At 44.6% G+C, this 17,630-nt stretch overlaps 2 protein-coding genes across 3 annotated transcripts in view; one reads left to right on the forward strand and one right to left on the reverse strand.

Annotated features, from left to right (window-relative positions):
• Positions 1-11,772: 11,772 nt before the first annotated feature.
• On the reverse strand, positions 11,773-15,830 carry SOWAHC (sosondowah ankyrin repeat domain family member C). The gene has a single exon (XM_061626732.1). It carries the CDS (start codon positions 15,369-15,371, stop codon positions 13,644-13,646), a length of 1,728 nt encoding a protein of 575 aa, XP_061482716.1. The 5' UTR covers positions 15,372-15,830; the 3' UTR covers positions 11,773-13,643.
• Positions 15,487-17,630, forward strand: part of SEPTIN10 (septin 10) — a 48,223-nt gene continuing 46,079 nt past the window's right edge. The window contains exon 1 of one of the 2 annotated variants that reach the window (XM_061626734.1): positions 15,487-16,062. In XM_061626734.1, coding sequence (XP_061482718.1) covers positions 16,033-16,062 — 30 coding nt within the window. In that variant the 5' untranslated portion in view covers positions 15,487-16,032. The remainder of the gene's footprint in view (positions 16,063-17,630) is intronic. The other variant, XM_061626733.1, reaches the window with a different exon arrangement.

Raw genomic sequence — 17,630 nt, forward strand, 5'->3', positions numbered from 1 at the left:
AATCAGAGAGCTTATATTAGCCAATAACATCAGAGATATAATTTAGGAAATATAACTTTCACCATCTTTGTGGTACCATAGGAACTCTTAAAATGTGTTTATTATGGGGTAAAACTAACAAATTGCTTTTGCAATTTGCTCTTGTATGGATGTGTTTGCATGCCATACACACACAGGCAGGCCTTGCTCTCCTAACACACATACGTATGGAACATTGAATTGGCAACCCTCCACAAAGGTGCTGAAGGATTGGGGCTTATTGGCAATGGATTAAACGTTAAGCAGTGATCAGATTTGCTTATCTAATTTAAAGCCTGTTGGGAGGGATCCCTGATATCATTCTGATGGTTTTGTGACTCTGGCCAGCTGCCCACTTGGCTTGGTTTCCCAAAAGGGCTGTTGTGACCATACCAGCATTCAGAATTGCTTTCACATGCAAAACCTTTTCAAAGAATAATGGCTTTGTCTTCCTTCCTTTGTTTTCCTTTAAACAGTTGGGGGATTACAATTTATTGCAGCAGCCCATGCTTTGGATTTTCACTCAGTGTTGTCATCAGGGGTATATCTAATAACTGCAAGGATCCAGCAGCCCCAGCTACTGAAGCTTGGTTCTCTCATATAAACAAATTCTGCTCTTTTGAACACTCAAAAGCTGTCACAGATTTACTTAAAAAGTTTTGTGTGGCTTTTCCTGAGAGATCTAAATTGATTTTGGAAGAGTTTATAGATCTTCCTATACACATAAAAATGTAAGCATCACATTGCAGTTTGCATGGCAAAAGACAGGTGGTGCTGTGAGCTACAGTGTGATGACCTGTGTGGCCAGGCCAGGTGCAGTGAGAGAGCAAGCACATGAAAGCCTTCTTATTTATTTATTTATTTTCATTTCTAGACCGCCCATAGCTAATAGCTCTCTGGGCAGTGTACAAAACGAGATTAAAATACAATATAGAATAAAATCAGTAACAGAAAGGAACACATTAAACTAAAACATTAAACATAAAACATTGAACATTAAAATGCCTGGGAGTACAGCCAGGTCTTAACCTGGCACCTAAAAGAAAGAACCGTAGGCGCCAGGCGTATTTCCTCCGGTAAGCTGTTCCATAATTCGGGATAATTATAACATAATGTTTGAGCCCCCACTTGTCACAGCACTTCTTTTGTTCCATGGCTGCTTCCCCCTGCTGGCTCCAGGAGCAGCAGCAGTTGAAGTCAGCCACCCCCACCCCATGCCACTCCATCAGCCAGGCATTTGGGTAGTGGCCGTGCAGTAGCAGCAACAGCCAGTGCTTTGGTAGGGCTCAGAGAAGGCTTCAGCAGAAGCAATGGCAGAAGGGGGAGAAAGAGATGGAAGCGGCGGCATTGGTGGCAGCGGTGCTGGTGTTTGTTGAGGGGGTGGTGCACCTCTTTTTCTCTCTCCTCTGGTCTCCTCAGACACCATCCACATACGCACACCTTTATTCCAGCCCAATCTTGGGAGTGGGGAGGGTGGCCCAGGATTGTTGAGTTGGTCTGAGGCAATGCTGGCCACCATGTCAACGCCTGCAGGCACTGGGGAGTTTGGTGAGGGGGTGGCTGGTGGTGTCTGTGGTTAGGTGGTGGGGTTGCTGAATGAAGTGCCATGGGGTGGGAGCCCCTGTATTGATTGGCTTTTATACGCCTTTGAACACATCCTGGGAAACACTGGTGAAGCATCTATACAAATATCACAAAGGGCCACACACAAGGCCAGTCCTTTGGCAACAGATTTTAACAGTTGATGGAGGAGAGCAAAGCATAATTTTGAATCATAATCCATCCTTTAGCAAAGTGATGGCCCAGAATATAATATTCTGTGGTTCCAAATAGTGAGTAGTATCAGACAGTTGACATGATCCTAATGAAACATGCTGACATAATTCTCAGTAATTTTGGAACTGCACGTGCAGTAATTTTAGTGAGCTATACAAATAGATATTATACCAATTCAGAACACACACTTTGCTGGTTTAAAAGGTTACAAATCTTTTTTACCAGTGTCCCAGACATTTCATGTAATAAGGAATTAATACTTAAAGGAATTAAAGATGTATGTTGCCCTAGGACTGCAGAACTAAAGAGAAGCATACTCTGGCTTCTGCCAAAAGCGAGCCAGAGCACCAAGGACCTCCCAGGAAGATCATCCTAGCAAATAGCAAGGCCAACCTGAACCTACCCACCAGCCAGCAAAGGAGCAACTGCCAGGAGCTTGCTTCTCCCCTCTCTGCCAGAAAGAACATTCTGCTCCAACTGCACAATCTGGGATCTTCCACGAGCCAGATGATCTGGGACTGTTGCACTCCCTGCCATAATCATGGCAAGGAAAGACCAACCTGGCACCATCCATTTTGCAGTGAAGGAACAGCTGTTCTAATGTTTGCTTTCCTCTTCCATTTCTATTCCTTTTTCCTTGTGTATGATGTCTGTGTGAGCCACCTACAGGCTAGGGCTGTCTTTATATGTTAATGTACATACAGCACCTTTTAAGTATAAAATAATAGTTGAACCATATTATACAGAATACCTGTTAAAAGTTATATATGTTAATCTACAACTATGTACCAGTAACCTAATTTTTAAATGCTAAAAACCAGAATGGAGCACATACAGAAGATTTGCTAACTTAGGGTGGCTGCTGCTACTTGTGCATTAATGATAGACACATTGCAGTACAAAAGATGTACGGCAGATATCAATGCCTGAGCTGACTTGTTCGGAAAAGTCTGAAGAACTGAAGCAAATAGTGGTGACAAAAGAGAAGACGCTTTACTCTTTCCTGGCAATTAAAAATTAAGAGATCATAGGGTTTATATGGTATCAACTCAAGAAGTCTTAAAGAAAAACATTACATTGGCCATCTAAAAAAAATATGTAATTTGTTCCTAAGATCTGCATCTGTACCACAGGACAGGACAGGAGGACCATAGATTAGTTGGTGGAAAGCTTTATTAAAAATACAACTATGTGCATCTAGATCTGGTTAAAGAAAAGTCAACATGGCTTCTGAAAGGCAAATCCTGTCTTACTATCATTTAAAATTATTTGAGAGGTGAGAAAGGGCTGATGTTTTGAGAAGCTATGCTAACTCTATTTGAACCAGACTTGTTTGTATGTATGCTTTATAACTGAGTGCCTCTTAATTTGTTCATAATTATCTGGTGCCATGGGTCAACAGTGATGTGGCAAAGTACATGGATGATAGCAAATTATTCAGGGTGGTGAAAAACAACAAGATTGCAGAGAGCTTGTTTAGTGAATGGGCAATAAAGTGGCAAATGCATTTCAAAATAAGTAATGCACATTGGGGCAAAAAATCTTAACCCCATGTATCAGTGACAGGGTATGAGCTGACAGTGATAGACTAGGAAAGATATATTGGTGCCATTGCTCAATGAAATCAACCCAGTGTGCAGCAGCTCTGTAAAAGGCAACTTCCAGGAATCATATCCTACCTAAGAGATGTTCATATTAATTGGTGACCATAATAATGACTATTTAGCAAATGCAATATCTGCTTAATTATAATCACAATCCAACAGAGTCAAAGCATGGTGAACTGCAACAACTATCTGAGTGTATCAATCCAGATTTGTGAATGCTTTCTGCACTTCAATATTCTCTCTACAGATAGACAAGAACTGGGGAGAGGACAAGTTGAAATGAGTATTTTTCCCTCTCTGTGCATTTACAATGTCACTCAACATAATTTGCTTGAGGAACAAGTGTCTAAAACTTTCCAAGAGCAGTGAATAGTAATTGTGCGCATTTGGTAATTATTTGATCATCCAAGAACTGTGTGTGTGTGGGGAGAAGATTAGTTTTTGTTGAGTGAGAAGGTTCAGCTAATCTTAGAGGCAGGGGGTAAAACCTCACAGTACATGTTGATTTGGCAAGAAACATAGAACAAAAGGTTCCACAGATGCTCAACCTTAAATATATTCTGTCCTTGACTGCATATCATAATTAAGGGTGCGGGGCATAATTTATCTAACTTGTGATACCCAACCCAGATCTAAGCTAAGAATGTGAAAAATCTTTAAGTCCTCCAAATGATCTACAGATGAGTGACTGATACAAAATTACATTTTACTAAAGATGTGGCCTAGACAATTGGTACTATATACAAACTACTTAATTATTACAAGAAAAATCTGTCTTTCTCCCATTCCCACAAATATAGCAGTCCTGCAGACCATTATTTGATGAGCATATAAAACACACTACAATCATAATTCACAATAAAATGAACTATGACACTTTATTTCATCAAAAGATGTTTTTTACAGTGAGTGTTCGCTCAACCATTCATTCAGGCACATATTAAAGTCTGGTTTTGTCAACAGTCTTAATGAATGTTATACAGCAAAGAATTCAGGTGTAACAAAAATGATGACCTAGTTCCATGCATGTTTATTTATAAGTAAATCCTAGTGATTTCAGTGGGAATTGCTCCCAAGTCAATGGACACAGGATTGAAGCTCTAATTTCACTTCACACCTCTTCAGAAAGGGGTAGCAAAATGCATACCTTTTCTATTAAGGTTAGACACAAGAGCTCCAATTCTGTACCACACCATACAAAGTGACATGTTCCGCACAACATTGACTGTTGGTATACCAGTTAAGTCACAAGTACCAATACAATATAATTGTTTTCTTCAACAGAAGCCTGTGATATGACAAAAGGCTTTTAAGATGAAATGACTATGGGGAATGTGACATCAATGGGTAAAACAATGAAATCCTATTATAGGAAATACTAGAGTATATGCTATTGACCTGTAAATATATAATGTGGCTAGAACAGAATTGTGCTAGTGTTCACCTACAGTAATTTGTTCAATTTACTTGTTCAGTCAGTCTGACTGAGTTCTGCGGAACGTATTGTAAAAACAGAATGTGCATCTACCACCCATAAGTCCTTGTTTGCTGTGTGCATGGCAAGACTCCTCTTACATCTACATGCATACATTAGTAGCGCAAATCAGCTGTGCTCAGATGTAATGCTTCCAAGTAGGGTTTGTCTAAACATACCAGGCAGGAGCTTAATGCAGCGTTCCTGCTTTGCTCCTCCCTTAACTTGAGTGGGTAAACAAACCACAGTGACTGGCTTCACGTTACATCTGAACCAGCACTTGTATGGAGTGTAAACCATGAGTGCTGGTCTAGACATAATACCAAGCTAGTCACTCTGTGGTTTGTTTACCTACACAACTGAAAGAGAAGTGAATTGGGACTGTTCAAGCAGTATGCACAGCTCATGTGCAGTATAATTAAACAAGCCCTATGTTGTGGCTTAGCATTATGTCTAAACACAGTCATAGAAACAACAGTACCATGGCACCAGACATCAGTTTCTCACCAAAAGTTACCCTGTGACACATGGACCTATAGTTAAGAACATAAGAACATAAGAAGAGCCTGCTGGATCAGGCCAGTGGCCCATCTAGTCCAGCATCCTGTTCTCACAGTGGCCAACCAGGTGCCTGGGGGAAGCCCGCAAGCAGGACCCGAGTGCAAGAACACTCTCCCCTCCTGAGGCTTCCGGCAACTGGTTTTCAGAAGCATGCTGCCTCTGACTAGGGTGGCAGAGCACAGCCATCATGGCTAGTAGCCATTGATAGCCCTGTCCTCCATGAATTTGTCTAATCTTCTTTTAAAGCCATCCAAGCTGGTGGCCATTACTGCATCTTGTGGGAGCAAATTCCATAGTTTAACTATGCGCTGAGTAAAGAAGTACTTCCTTTTGTCTGTCCTGAATCTTCCAACATTCAGCTTCTTTGAATGTCCACGAGTTCTAGTATTATGAGAGAGGGAAAAGAACTTTTCTCTATCCACTTTCTCAATGCCATGCATAATTTTATACACTTCTATCATGTCTCCTCTGACCCGCCTTTTCTCTAAACTAAAAAGCCCCAAATGCTGCAACCTTTCCTCGTAAGGGAGTCGCTCCATCCCCTTGATCATTCTGGTTGCCCTCTTCTGAACCTTTTCCAACTCTATAATATCCTTTCTGAGATGAGGCGACCAGAACTGTACACAGTATTCCAAATGCGGCCGCACCATAGATTTATACAACGGCATTATGATATCGGCTGTTTTATTTTCAATACCTTTCCTAATTATTGCTAGCATGGAATTTGCCTTTTTCACAGCTGCCGCACACAGGGTCGACATTTTCATCATGCTGTCCACCACAACCCCGAGGTCTCTCTCCTGGTCGGTCACCGCCAGTTCAGACCCCATGAGTGTATATGTGAAATTAAGATTTTTTGCTCCAATATGCATAATTTTACACTTGTTTATATTGAATTGCATTTGCCATTTTTCCGCCCATTCACTCAGTTTGGAGAGATCTTTTTGGAGCTCTTCGCAATCCCTTTTTGTTTTAACAACCCTGAACAATTTAGTGTCATCAGCAAACTTGGCCACTTCACTGCTGACTCCTAATTCTAGGTCATTAATGAACAAGTTGAAAAGTACAGGTCCCAATACCGATCCTTGAGGGACTCCATTTTCTACAGCCCTCCATTGGGAGAACTGTCCGTTTATTCCTACTCTCTGCTTTCTGCTTCTTAACCAATTCCTTATCCACAAGAGGACCTCTCCTCTTATTCCATGACTGCTAAGCTTCCTCAGAAGCCTTTGGTGAGGTACCTTGTCAAACGCTTTTTGAAAGTCTAAGTACACTATGTCCACTGGATCACCTCTATCTATATGCTTGTTGACACTCTCAAAGAATTCTAATAGGTTACTGAGACAGGACTTTCCCTTGCAGAAGCCATGCTGGCTCTGCTTCAGCAAGGCTTGTTCTTCTATGTGCTTAGTTAATCTAGCTTTAATAATACTTTCTACCAGTTTTCCAGGGACAGAAGTTAAGCTAACTGGCCTGTAATTTCCGGGATCCCCTCTGGATCCCTTTTTGAAGATTGGCGTTACATTTGCCACTTTCCAGTCCTCAGGCACGGAGGAGGACCCGAGGGACAAGTTACATATTTTAGTTAGCAGATCAGCAATTTCACCTTTGAGTTCTTTGAGAACTCTCGGGTGGATGCCATCCGGGTCCGGTGATTTGTCAGTTTTTATATTGTCCATTAAGCTTAGAAGTTCCTCTCTCGTTACCACTATTTGTCTTAGTTCCTCAGAATCCCTTCCTGCAAATGTTAGTTCAGGTTCAGGGATCTGCCCTATATCTTCCACTGTGAAGACAGATGCAAAGAATTCATTTAGCTTCTCTGCAATCTCCTTATCGTTCTTTAGTACACCTTTGACTCCCTTATCATCCAAGGGTCCAATTGTCTCCCTAGATGGTCTCCTGCTTTGAATGTATTTATAGAATTTTTTGTTGTTGGTTTTTATGTTCTTAGCAATGTGCTCCTCAAATTCTTTTTTAGCATCCCTTATTGTCTTCTTGCATTTCTTTTGCCAGAGTTTGTGTTCTTTTTTATTTTCTTCATTTGGACAAGACTTCCATTTTCTGAAGGAAGACTTTTTGCCTCTAAGAGCTTCCTTGACTTTGCTCGTTAACCATGCTGGCATCTTCTTGGCCCTGGCGGTACCTTTTCTGATCTGCGGTATGCACTCCAGTTGAGCTTCTAATATAGTGTTTTTAAACAACTTCCAAGCATTTTCGAGTGATGTGACCCTCTGGACTTTGTTTTTCAGCTTTCTTTTTACCAATCCCCTCATTTTTGTGAAGTTTCCTCTTTTGAAGTCAAATGTGACCGTGTTGGATTTTCTTGGTAATTGGCCAGTTACATGTATGTTTAATTTAATAGCACTGTGGTCACTGCTCCCAATCGGTTCAACAACACTTACATCTCGCACCAGGTCCCGGTCCCCACTGAGGATTAAGTCCAGGGTTGCCGTCCCTCTGGTCGGTTCCATGACCAACTGATCTAGGGAATAGTCATTTAGAATATCTAGAAACTTTGCTTCTTTGTCATGACTGGAACACATATGCAGCCAGTCTATGTCCGGGTAGTTGAAGTCACCCATTACTACCACATTTCCTAGTTTGGATGCTTCCTCAATTTCATATCTCATCTCAAGGTCTCCCTGAGCATTTTGATCAGGGGGACGATAGATCGTTCCCAGTATTAAGTCCCTCCTGGGGCACGGTATCACCACCCACAACGATTCTGTGGAGGAGTCTGCCTCTTTTGGGGTTTCGAGCTTGCTGGATTGAATGCCTTCTTTCACGTATAGAGCGACTCCGCCACCAATACGTCCTTCCCTGTCCTTCCGATATAGTTTATATCCAGGAATAACCGTATCCCACTGGTTTTCTCCATTCCACCAGGTCTCCGTTATGCTCACTATATCAATGCTCTTCTCTAAGACCAAGCACTCCAGTTCTCCCATCTTGGTTCGGAGGCTCCTAGCATTAGCGTACAGGCACTTGTAAGCAGTGTCTCTCTTCAAGTGTCTTTGGCACTTGTGGTTAGGCCTGTGGTAATTTTGCTCTTCTGAATTTATATCCTGTGCCCCTGCTCTCACAATGCCTACTTCTAGGCCTACCCCTTTTAAAATTTCATCATTTCTTTGGTTTTTATCCCAGGGGGGAGGTTTATTCTGAACCGGACCTTTCTCAGCTCCTGTCGGGTTTCCCCCCTCAGTCAGTTTAAAAGCTGCTCTGCTACCTTTTTAATTTTAAGTGCCAGCAGTCTGGTTCCATTCTGGTTCAAGTGGAGCCCGTCCCTTTTGTACAGGCCCGGCTTGTCCCAAAATGTTCCCCAGTGCCTAACAAATCCGAACCCTTCCACCCGACACCATCGTCTCATCCACGCATTGAGACTGCGAAGCTGGGCCTGTCTGGCTGGTCCTGCGCGTGGAACCAGTAGCATTTCAGAGAAAGCCACCTTGGAGGTCCTGGCTTTCAGCATCCTACCTAGCAACATAATTTTGCTTCCAGGACCTCACGGCTGCATTTCCCCATGTCGTTGGTGCCAACGTGCACCACGACCACTGACTCCTTCCCAGCACTGTCTACCAAACTATCTAAACGACGGGCGATATCCGCAACCTTCGCACCAGGCAGGCAAAACACGCCCATCACACACCCCACTGTCTATGTTCCTAATGATCGAATCACCCACTACAAGGATCCCTCCACCCCCTGGAGATATATCCTCGGCACGAGAGGATAGCTGCTCATCCCCCAAGGAATGGGTCCCTTCTAAGGGATCGTTTCCCTCTTCCTCAGCTGGATGCTCTCCTTCCCCGAGACCATCGTTGTCCATGATAGCAGGAGAGCTATCATCGTTGGAGTGGGACACAGCTATAACGTCCCTGAAGGCCTCCTCCACACACCTCTCTGCCTCTCTCAGCTTTTCCAGGTCCGCCACCTTGGCCTCAAGGAAATGAAGTTGTTCCCGGAGAGCCAGGAGCTCATTGCACCGAGAGCACACCCACGACTTCTGTCCAACAGGCAGATAGTCGTACATGCTGCAGGCACATAGTATGCAAGAAAACCCCACAGCATTAAGTTAGTATTTAGAATAAAACTGTTACGCTTACTGATTTTGACTAGTAAGCTTTTGGAATGGTATACTGTGATGCAATTTCACATAATATTGACCAATTATTGTATCACTAATTTATGACAGAGCCCTTAGCTAGTGAACAAGGTTGTTGAAATTGCTACAGTATAGTAAGTATCAATAGTTCCAAGAATCTAAAAGTTCAAAATCTCTAAAATCCTCAACTAGAAGCTAACAGCATATGCAAGCTTTTAGACTTAACTCTTAGTTCAACATTTAAATACAGTACCTATAAAAATACAACATGTGACAGCTATACCAGTACTTTAAATAAGGCAGACAGTCAACATTTAAAAATAGAATGATGTGGAACACATTCCTCTTAGAGATCACACAGGAAAGTTGAAGTAAGCAATATTCATGTTATTTTAAAGAAATCTACTTCAGATAGTATTCTGCACTGCAGAATTGTTGAACTTTGTATTCTTTGCTACAAAAGATTAAACATCTAGTGCTGTAGTGCAGCGACACTTTAGAATATTTACTTTGCTACAATAAGTTACATGTTGGCAGAAAGATGGAGACCCCACTGGTCTTCATCCCACTGAAATGTGAGCTGAAGTGCTCAATATATTCCTTTCTTTGTGATTTGTAATGTTTAACAAAAGGCACATGTAATTATAGCTTATAAATTAAAATTGAGAATGCCTTTGCATTTGTTCTAGCTTGTGTGCATAAGGAAGATTGTACATTAAGTTGTTCCTTATCATTCAGTTTCTTCCAGCAAGGATTTTAAATAATAGCTTTGTTCATGCACAATGCTAAGTCAAACTATTGGCTTAGTGTGAACCAGAAAATGTTCTGGTGCACAGTGAGAAAGACTGTTGTTGCTATTTGGAACTGCTATGGTTTGGCTTAGTGCTGTTCCTAAAAAACCACAAAGTTTGTTCTTATCTGTGGTTTGCTTAGGGGAGACAAACCATTAGCTCAATTGGACATAATGGCAAGCCAAACCATGACTTAGTTCCCAGTAGCATAATAGCAGCAGGAACAAAGTAGCTGTGATTTTCTCAGTGTGCACCAGCAGGCTTGCTTATTCATGCTAACCCATAGTTTGGCTTAGCATTAACTACATGTTGTGTCAGCAGTTTGACTTTACAACTTTTGTCAGACTCCTATCACTATGTTTTTGGAAGAGTTTAATACAGCAGTTCATTTACACAACATTTTTCCATTTTCCTGTTTATAAGTTAGCACCTATGCATTGCTTGGATTTAGATAAGTCTATGGTAGTGGTCTAACAAGCAGTTAAATCTGCAGTTACTGAACTGCTTATTTGGACATTTCAGACATTACTTCAAGTGAATATGCAAGCAGCAAAGAATATACAAAAACCCTCTTGCTTCTGCCATAATGTCCAAGAAGTTAGTTGTGAAGAAAGGGTGGTGGCAATACATTCTCTGTAGCACAGCGTCTTAAAAGGAACTTGCATAGGCACAGTGAGAGGCTTTGCATAATTCCTCCTAGAGTTAATGGAGCCTCATCTGATAAAATCCAAAGCTGCTTTCAGAAACAGTACTGTTTATATCCATTATTTTAGAAATGCATTCTAATTCCCTTAGATCACTGTAAAACTACCAGTTTCAAAGCATGTGAAAAACATACTTTAGCAAGTCTTGCATTTATTTGACAGTATTTTGACTTTTATATTCATGTCAGCAGCATCTGAGGTCCTGCCCCAATATCATTCTTGAAGAGAAAGTAGTAACACCGTAAGTCTCTCATTCATGTTTTGGAAAAATTGTTGACTTTGGAACAACTGATGTTAGTAACTTCTTCCCAAATATTATTCTTAGTATTTCCTTGAAGCAAAATAGAAAATATTTCAAGTTTCAAGCTATAAAGATTTGTTGGTGTTTTTCTCTGACACATTTATTCACTGTTCAAAAAATGAGGGGGGATTGTTAAGCAACTCACTTGCCAAGCAAGACATAAGAAAGTTTCCAAGACATTTGTAACAGATTTCAGAGAGCATAATCCCTGTGCTTTTAGATTTCCATGTGATAACTGTTGTACTGGATGGGCATAAGCCTGCACATGTGACAGTTCACATTCAGCAACAGGAATGAATGTGCAACTGTCACATTGGACCCCATAATTATCCTCATTTGTACACTTAGACAATTGGCATTGTGTCCACTGGTGTACCAGTAAGCATGCATCCCATTGCTGCTCCTGATCTCTGAATCAAAGCAGGTGTGTCTCAGACAGCTGGGAAATCCATTTAATGAGAATATTACATGGAAAGTTTTGTTACAGTTCTATGAATATCTTCTGCCCACACCTTCTGAATAAAATCAACTCTGCATTAAACAAATTAATGGTTAAAATGCACTAGCACTAATCTTCAAGATAAGCCCAAATGACAGACGTTCAGAGTCATTGGGCTGTATCCACTGACAGTGCAAGTGGAAGGCAGCTCACACAACCAATCTCCCCCTTTCCTTCTCTTCCCCCCTTTAACCCTTGAAAAATCTCTCCAGGGAATGGGGGAGTCCTCCTAAACAGCGTGGACCATGTTGTACAGGCTACAGCAGGAGAGGGAAATCACCTGAAATCAGGAGGGAGAGGCTTTTTTAAGTGTGTGTGTGTGCAGGCACTGTAGAGGGGGAGGAAACAAAGAGAAAGATCAGCAGCATGAGCTGCGTTCTGTGCATGCAACTATTAGATACATGTTGGAGCTAACATGCAAGATTGCTTCTGAAGATTTTGTTTTGAAAACCTTACATACAGCAGTCTCCCAGTGGAAAGAATAAAAAAATCCCTTTCCAGAGCTGACGAAAGGAAAGTCTCACTGACACACAAATCATTTTTTGTGAGCCTATCTCACAAATTCAAGCTCACTTCATGCACTGTTAAGCCTTCCAAGGCATTGTATTCAATAGGCAAAGCATGTTCAAAACATGTTCAAAAGTATTAAAAGAAAAAGGCGTGCCTTTAGAAAACCTTTAGGCACATTCAGTAATCCTCTAAAATTAATAGCACATCCACCCACTTTAGTGGTTCTCAGTTAAACTCAACCTATACTGTAGTTGTCATGAGACAGGTAAGAGTATGTCTTCAAAAACAATGTATTCTTAAACACATGTCCCTTAGTGTAAAGGCTAACCTAGTTATGAGGGCAATACAAGAGTTTTCAGGCTGTGTTTCCTTTACCCCTAACCACCAATTATTCCCTGCAAAATATCCCTTTCTAAAAAGTTAAAAAAAAAAAACCATTCCATTTAGGCTCTGAAATTGTCTCTGGCTGGAGGAAACCTTGGAACATTGGCATTTTCAAGGGAGAATTGGGAGGCAGGGGCAAGCTTAACCACATTTCTACCTACTCACTTAGCCTCCTCTATGAATGCCACCCACAGGTGCATTTTTTCTCTGTGAAATGTGGCTATGATGAAACATTTGCTAAGAATCTCTAGTCTGGCCCTTATAGCCCAGATTCTCATTGTGGGATAAAGCTGTGTAATACCATTTCAGCCACGGCTCACAAGATTAAAAATCTTCCATACAAAATAAAAATTAAAAGTGAAATCCTTCCACAGACAAAACAGGCTGGCAGAGAGAAGTGTTAAAGTCTGGCTTCCTCTCACACATGGTAGTTTTCTATGTGCAGTGAATTTTATTTTATGGAGGAGCAACATATAGCCTAAAATGGTACAGCCCAGACATTTGCATCTCAGTTCAGTGAGAACTGGGCTATAAAAAGCCTCCAGAAACAGCAGTTGTACCAGTTAGAATTGTACCAATATATATGGGATAATCAGACATTAAATCTGATCCAAGTAAACAAAGAAAAACTCAAATTTTAAAGCAAAACAGCAGAGCCAATTAGTTTGGTGAGTTATTAGAACTTCAACTGCAACCACAGCTGTATTTATAGCCTTGGAAAATGTTTACTCTCTCAAGCGTCCTATTCAGAATATTTATCCTATTTAGCCCTGTGCTTGTCAAGCAATTAAAGGCATTGCCCCAGGTAGATATATCCTTAAACAGCCCCATCGAGGCAAAGGTAGTGATATGAAACTCTAATCATTAGAGCAGTAATCCACCTTGCTGTATTCAGGTGTAAGAAATAATTCTTATTCTACCCAAACACATTGGATTTAGGTCTGAGTTTGAACGAAGCTTTGAAAGACCTTTCTTCTTGACCTTCTTCCTCTGCATCCCCACAAAAAGAAGGAGTTGTATGGATGATCTGGGTACGGAAGCGGATTTTGTTGAACCGCGGTTTTATCCTCCCGCTACCGGAGGTTTTCCTGCTGAGTTCTTTGCCCTTGCCAGGCATTCCCGACCCCTCTCCCGACTCCCCTTCGTCCCCGTGGTGGAGGTGCGAGAGCTTATAGGTTATGAGGTTGGAGGTGAGCACCTTGGAAAATCTCCAGCGGCCGCTGCCGTTGGGCGCCCCGCTGTCGGCGTCGTCCTGCAGGGCCCCGACGAGGCTGCGCACCTCTTCGGCAGTGCCACGGCCCAGGTAGTGCGAGGCTTTGCGGCCGCTGTAGTCGCGAATATCCACGTCGGCGTCGTAGGCGCCCACCAGCAGCTTGACCACCTCCAGGTGCCCATGCATGGCGGCCAGGTGCAGCGCCGTGTAGCCGCCGCTGGTGCGTGCGTTGACGTCGACGGGCAGGCGGTGCCGGTGGGCGAAGTTAACCAGCATGGCCAGCAGCTCGTGGCGCCCGTGCTTGGCGGCCCAGTGCAGGCAAGTGAAGCCCGTGATGAAGTCCCGTTTGCAAATCAGTGCCGGCTCGCAGCTCAGCAGCCCCTCCAGGGTCTCCCAGCGCCCGTCCGAGGCGCACAGCATCCACGCGTGTTCCAGCGGGTCCAGGGCCACCGAGCCGGTCCCGCTGCCGCTCTCGTCCTCGGCCGAAGAAGAGGCCAGCGAAGCACTATCCGAGTCCCCTCCGCCGCGGCTGCTGCCGCTACCACCGCGCGGGAACAAGCCGCTGCGCTTCAGCTGAGGGGAGCTGCCCACCATCCGCTCCCGGAAGTTCTTGCGCCCGCACCTAGGACTGTTGGAGGCCGCCTGGACGACGCCTAAGGCAGTGGCGGGGCTAGCACAGGGCGGCGAGTCCTCGGGCTGGAGCTCGCCGCTGCCCCCGCCGGGCTCCTCTTCAGCCTCGACCCCTTCTACTCCCTCATGCATAGGCAGCCCCGCCGTACCCCGGGAGCTGCTTTTCTCAGCCAGCCCTCCTCCATCCGCCCCTTCTTCTCCAGGGGTCTCCGGGCTTGGCTGAGATATCTCACTACCACTGGGCGGGGGCTTCTCAGGCTGCCGGTGTGAGGGGGGCAAGGCTATACTTTCATCGGACTGAGTGTCTCCTAAGCGGGCAGGAGTGTCTGCCGAGACACTCTCCTTTGCCTCTTTCTCCAAGGGGTTTCCCACCTCAGGAGGAGAATCCCCATCCCGCCTGTTGCTGCTGCCGTTGTCTCGACCTTCAGGATCAGGCTGGAGGCACGGAGTGGTCTCCACCGCCAGCTCGGTGGCAGCTGGAGGGTCGGTTGCAGCAGCAGAGGCCGCTGCCTGCTTTGCTCCTTCTGCCTTGGGTCGAGTGTCGCAGCTACTGCCCAACGCGTTCCGATATTTCTTGCGCAATTGCACATATTTGGCGCCAGAGCCGGGCTCTTGCCGCACTGTGGCCACGGCGTTGACCAGCTCCTTGAAGCACTCTCGGGCCTGGGCGCGGCGCTGGGGCTCTGGGGAGTTGAGGAAGCCTCGAAAGTGGTCCAACAGGTCGGCGTTGCGCGCCCGGCCGTCCCGCTCCGCCAAGAACTGCAGGACCGCGTCCTGGTTCAGCTCCACCGACGCAGCCATCTGAGCCCAACGGAAAAGATTCCTCCTCCTCCTCCTCCTCCTCCTTCTGGGTGCTGCCGTCCACTGCCAGAAGCAGCCGTCAGGTCGGGATCCTCCTCCTCTCCCGGCTCCTTCATCTCCTGTTCTTCCATAGCATCGCCACTAACATCCTCCTCCTCCTTCTCTGTCGCCGCCTTACGGCTCTCCTGGCGGCATCGTCAGACTCAAATCACAGCCGCGTCGTGTCTCCGTCATTGTACCCCCCAAAGGCGCTGGTCTCCTCCTTTCTCACGTGACGCTACCAGAGGAGAGGAAAGGAGGCGCCTGTCAGCCCAATTTAAATTTGGTAGCGGAGAAGGCGGAGCGGGGTCACCCTCGAGGCGGGCTATTAATTAATCTCCCCGTCCGACCATTTCTGGCTCCACCCCTTCTGGGCGGGGAGGAAAGCCAGCCGCGCCCAGCGCTTTTTACCTCGCCAGTTGACAGCAGCGTAGCCCCTCCCCCTCTCCCAGTCGTCTAACATCTCCTGTTGAAATATGATTGGCAGAGCTTTCGGTCCTGCCCCTCCTCACCGCTGGTTGCATTCCAGCTGCTGGGATTGGAGTTGGAACTTCTGCGCTCGCTGCCGCCGGTCCTCCCGCCTCCATTCTCTTTGGCGCGCGGTGGCCCCTCCCCTCATGTCATGGCTTCCTCGGATGTGGCCCGGCAGCTGGTAAGATCCGCGCGACCGACCGACCAGGGGGTGGGTGAAGGGAGGGGGTGGTAGGATGACAAAGACCACCGTCAAGGGTCCATCTTGGGCTACCACTCTATGCATGCTTCTTGTGGGAGTGAAACTGGGGTGGGCTTTTCCTCCCGAGTAGAGAGCCGGGGGTATCGGGCTTGAAAATGTGCACTTCTAAACGGAATTAGGGCGTTGCAGTGGGTTGAAGCTAGTCTAACTTGGCATGAGACCGGGTTGTATACTGACAAGAGATCTTTCTGATTCCCCCCTTCTTTTTCGTGCAAACTCCCTGAAGTTCTTCCATCATCTGCCTTCTTTGTGGCGGGATTCTACAGGCTCCTCTTTCTTTAGCTGCCCAGTCATAGCACTCCTGCGATCCTCTTCCCGTCCTTGCTAGCGAAGGCATAAGATTTTCCAGAGTTTCCTGCTTTCTAAAGGAAAACTGGCTTCTTTCCTCAAAATCGAAACCCCAAGGTCTGTAATGACCTCATGCAAACGAAAATAGGAATGACATCATAGTAAACTGTTCACAAGATCTTATTCATGTTTACTGAGAAGGCCTACTGACTTCAGTAGACCTTACACTCAAGTCAGCATGCATAGAATAGCATTAAGGCACAGTCATATCATGGTGTAGGTGTAGTCATATAATAGGCGTATGTACATATGCAGCACAATCTTTGCTTTCCCAACAAGTTTTTCTAAAACGAGTTATGTGGCACATTAAAAGGCTACCAGATTTATTGTGGTGTCCTTTTTTCTGGACTACAGGTGAGCTTTTTGGTTTCTGTGAAATGCCTTAACCCAAGGGCCAAATGTGGCCCTCCAAGCATTTCTGTTTGGCTTTGGGGACTTTCCCCAGCCACATCCCCTCTCTCTAAGCCTATGCCTCTCACTAGCCCTGTTTTACACTTTCCTTGAGTGTTTTTCCGTGGCTGGAATGTGTCCTTGAACTCCCTGATAATACCTTTTGTTTGCCTGGGTGAAGAATAGAAGTGTGTGTGTATGTGTGTAGTGTGTGTACACTACCTTGTGTACAAACTTAAAATTTACATTTGTAGCTCTGCCCACTTTTGCCACTCATGCCTCCCACCAATGGCATGTGTCCCTTGGAAGGCTGCCCAGATAGGAATGTGGTCCTTGATCTGAGAAAGTTTCCCCAGCCTTACCTGCATATTTCTCCTGTGCTGCTTCCACAGATTTGCAGGTTTCTCACCTGTTAGCTCTTCATGAAGCCCCCTTGTTTAGGATTTATGCTTATTGCTCTCAGAGAGATTGCCTGAGCTCTCCATTTCTATGACTTCTACGAAATAGGAGAGTTTGTCAGGATAAATTCACTGAAACCAGTGTATTGAGTGAAGGTTAGGAGAACTATATAGCACACGTCTATGCATACTTAATTGGTAGTAAGTTCCATTGAACATTGTAGAGTTTACTTTGAAAAAATATGCATACATGTCTGGAGGTGAAAAATACAGGGTATGGAAGGGACTGTGGAGGATGACTGTGAAGGAGCAGGGCGTCTGGCAGCTTGCAACTCAGAGGATCAGCATGGG

Source organism: Rhineura floridana, chromosome 5 (genome assembly GCF_030035675.1).
Source record: "Rhineura floridana isolate rRhiFlo1 chromosome 5, rRhiFlo1.hap2, whole genome shotgun sequence".
In the NCBI taxonomy this organism is placed as follows: Eukaryota; Metazoa; Chordata; class Lepidosauria; order Squamata; family Rhineuridae; genus Rhineura; species Rhineura floridana.

Excerpts from the sequence above, each read along its gene's own strand:
- SOWAHC (XM_061626732.1), bottom strand. The coding sequence starts at position 15,371 with ATGGCTGCGTCGGTGGAGCTGAACCAGGACGCGGTCCTGCAGTTCTTG.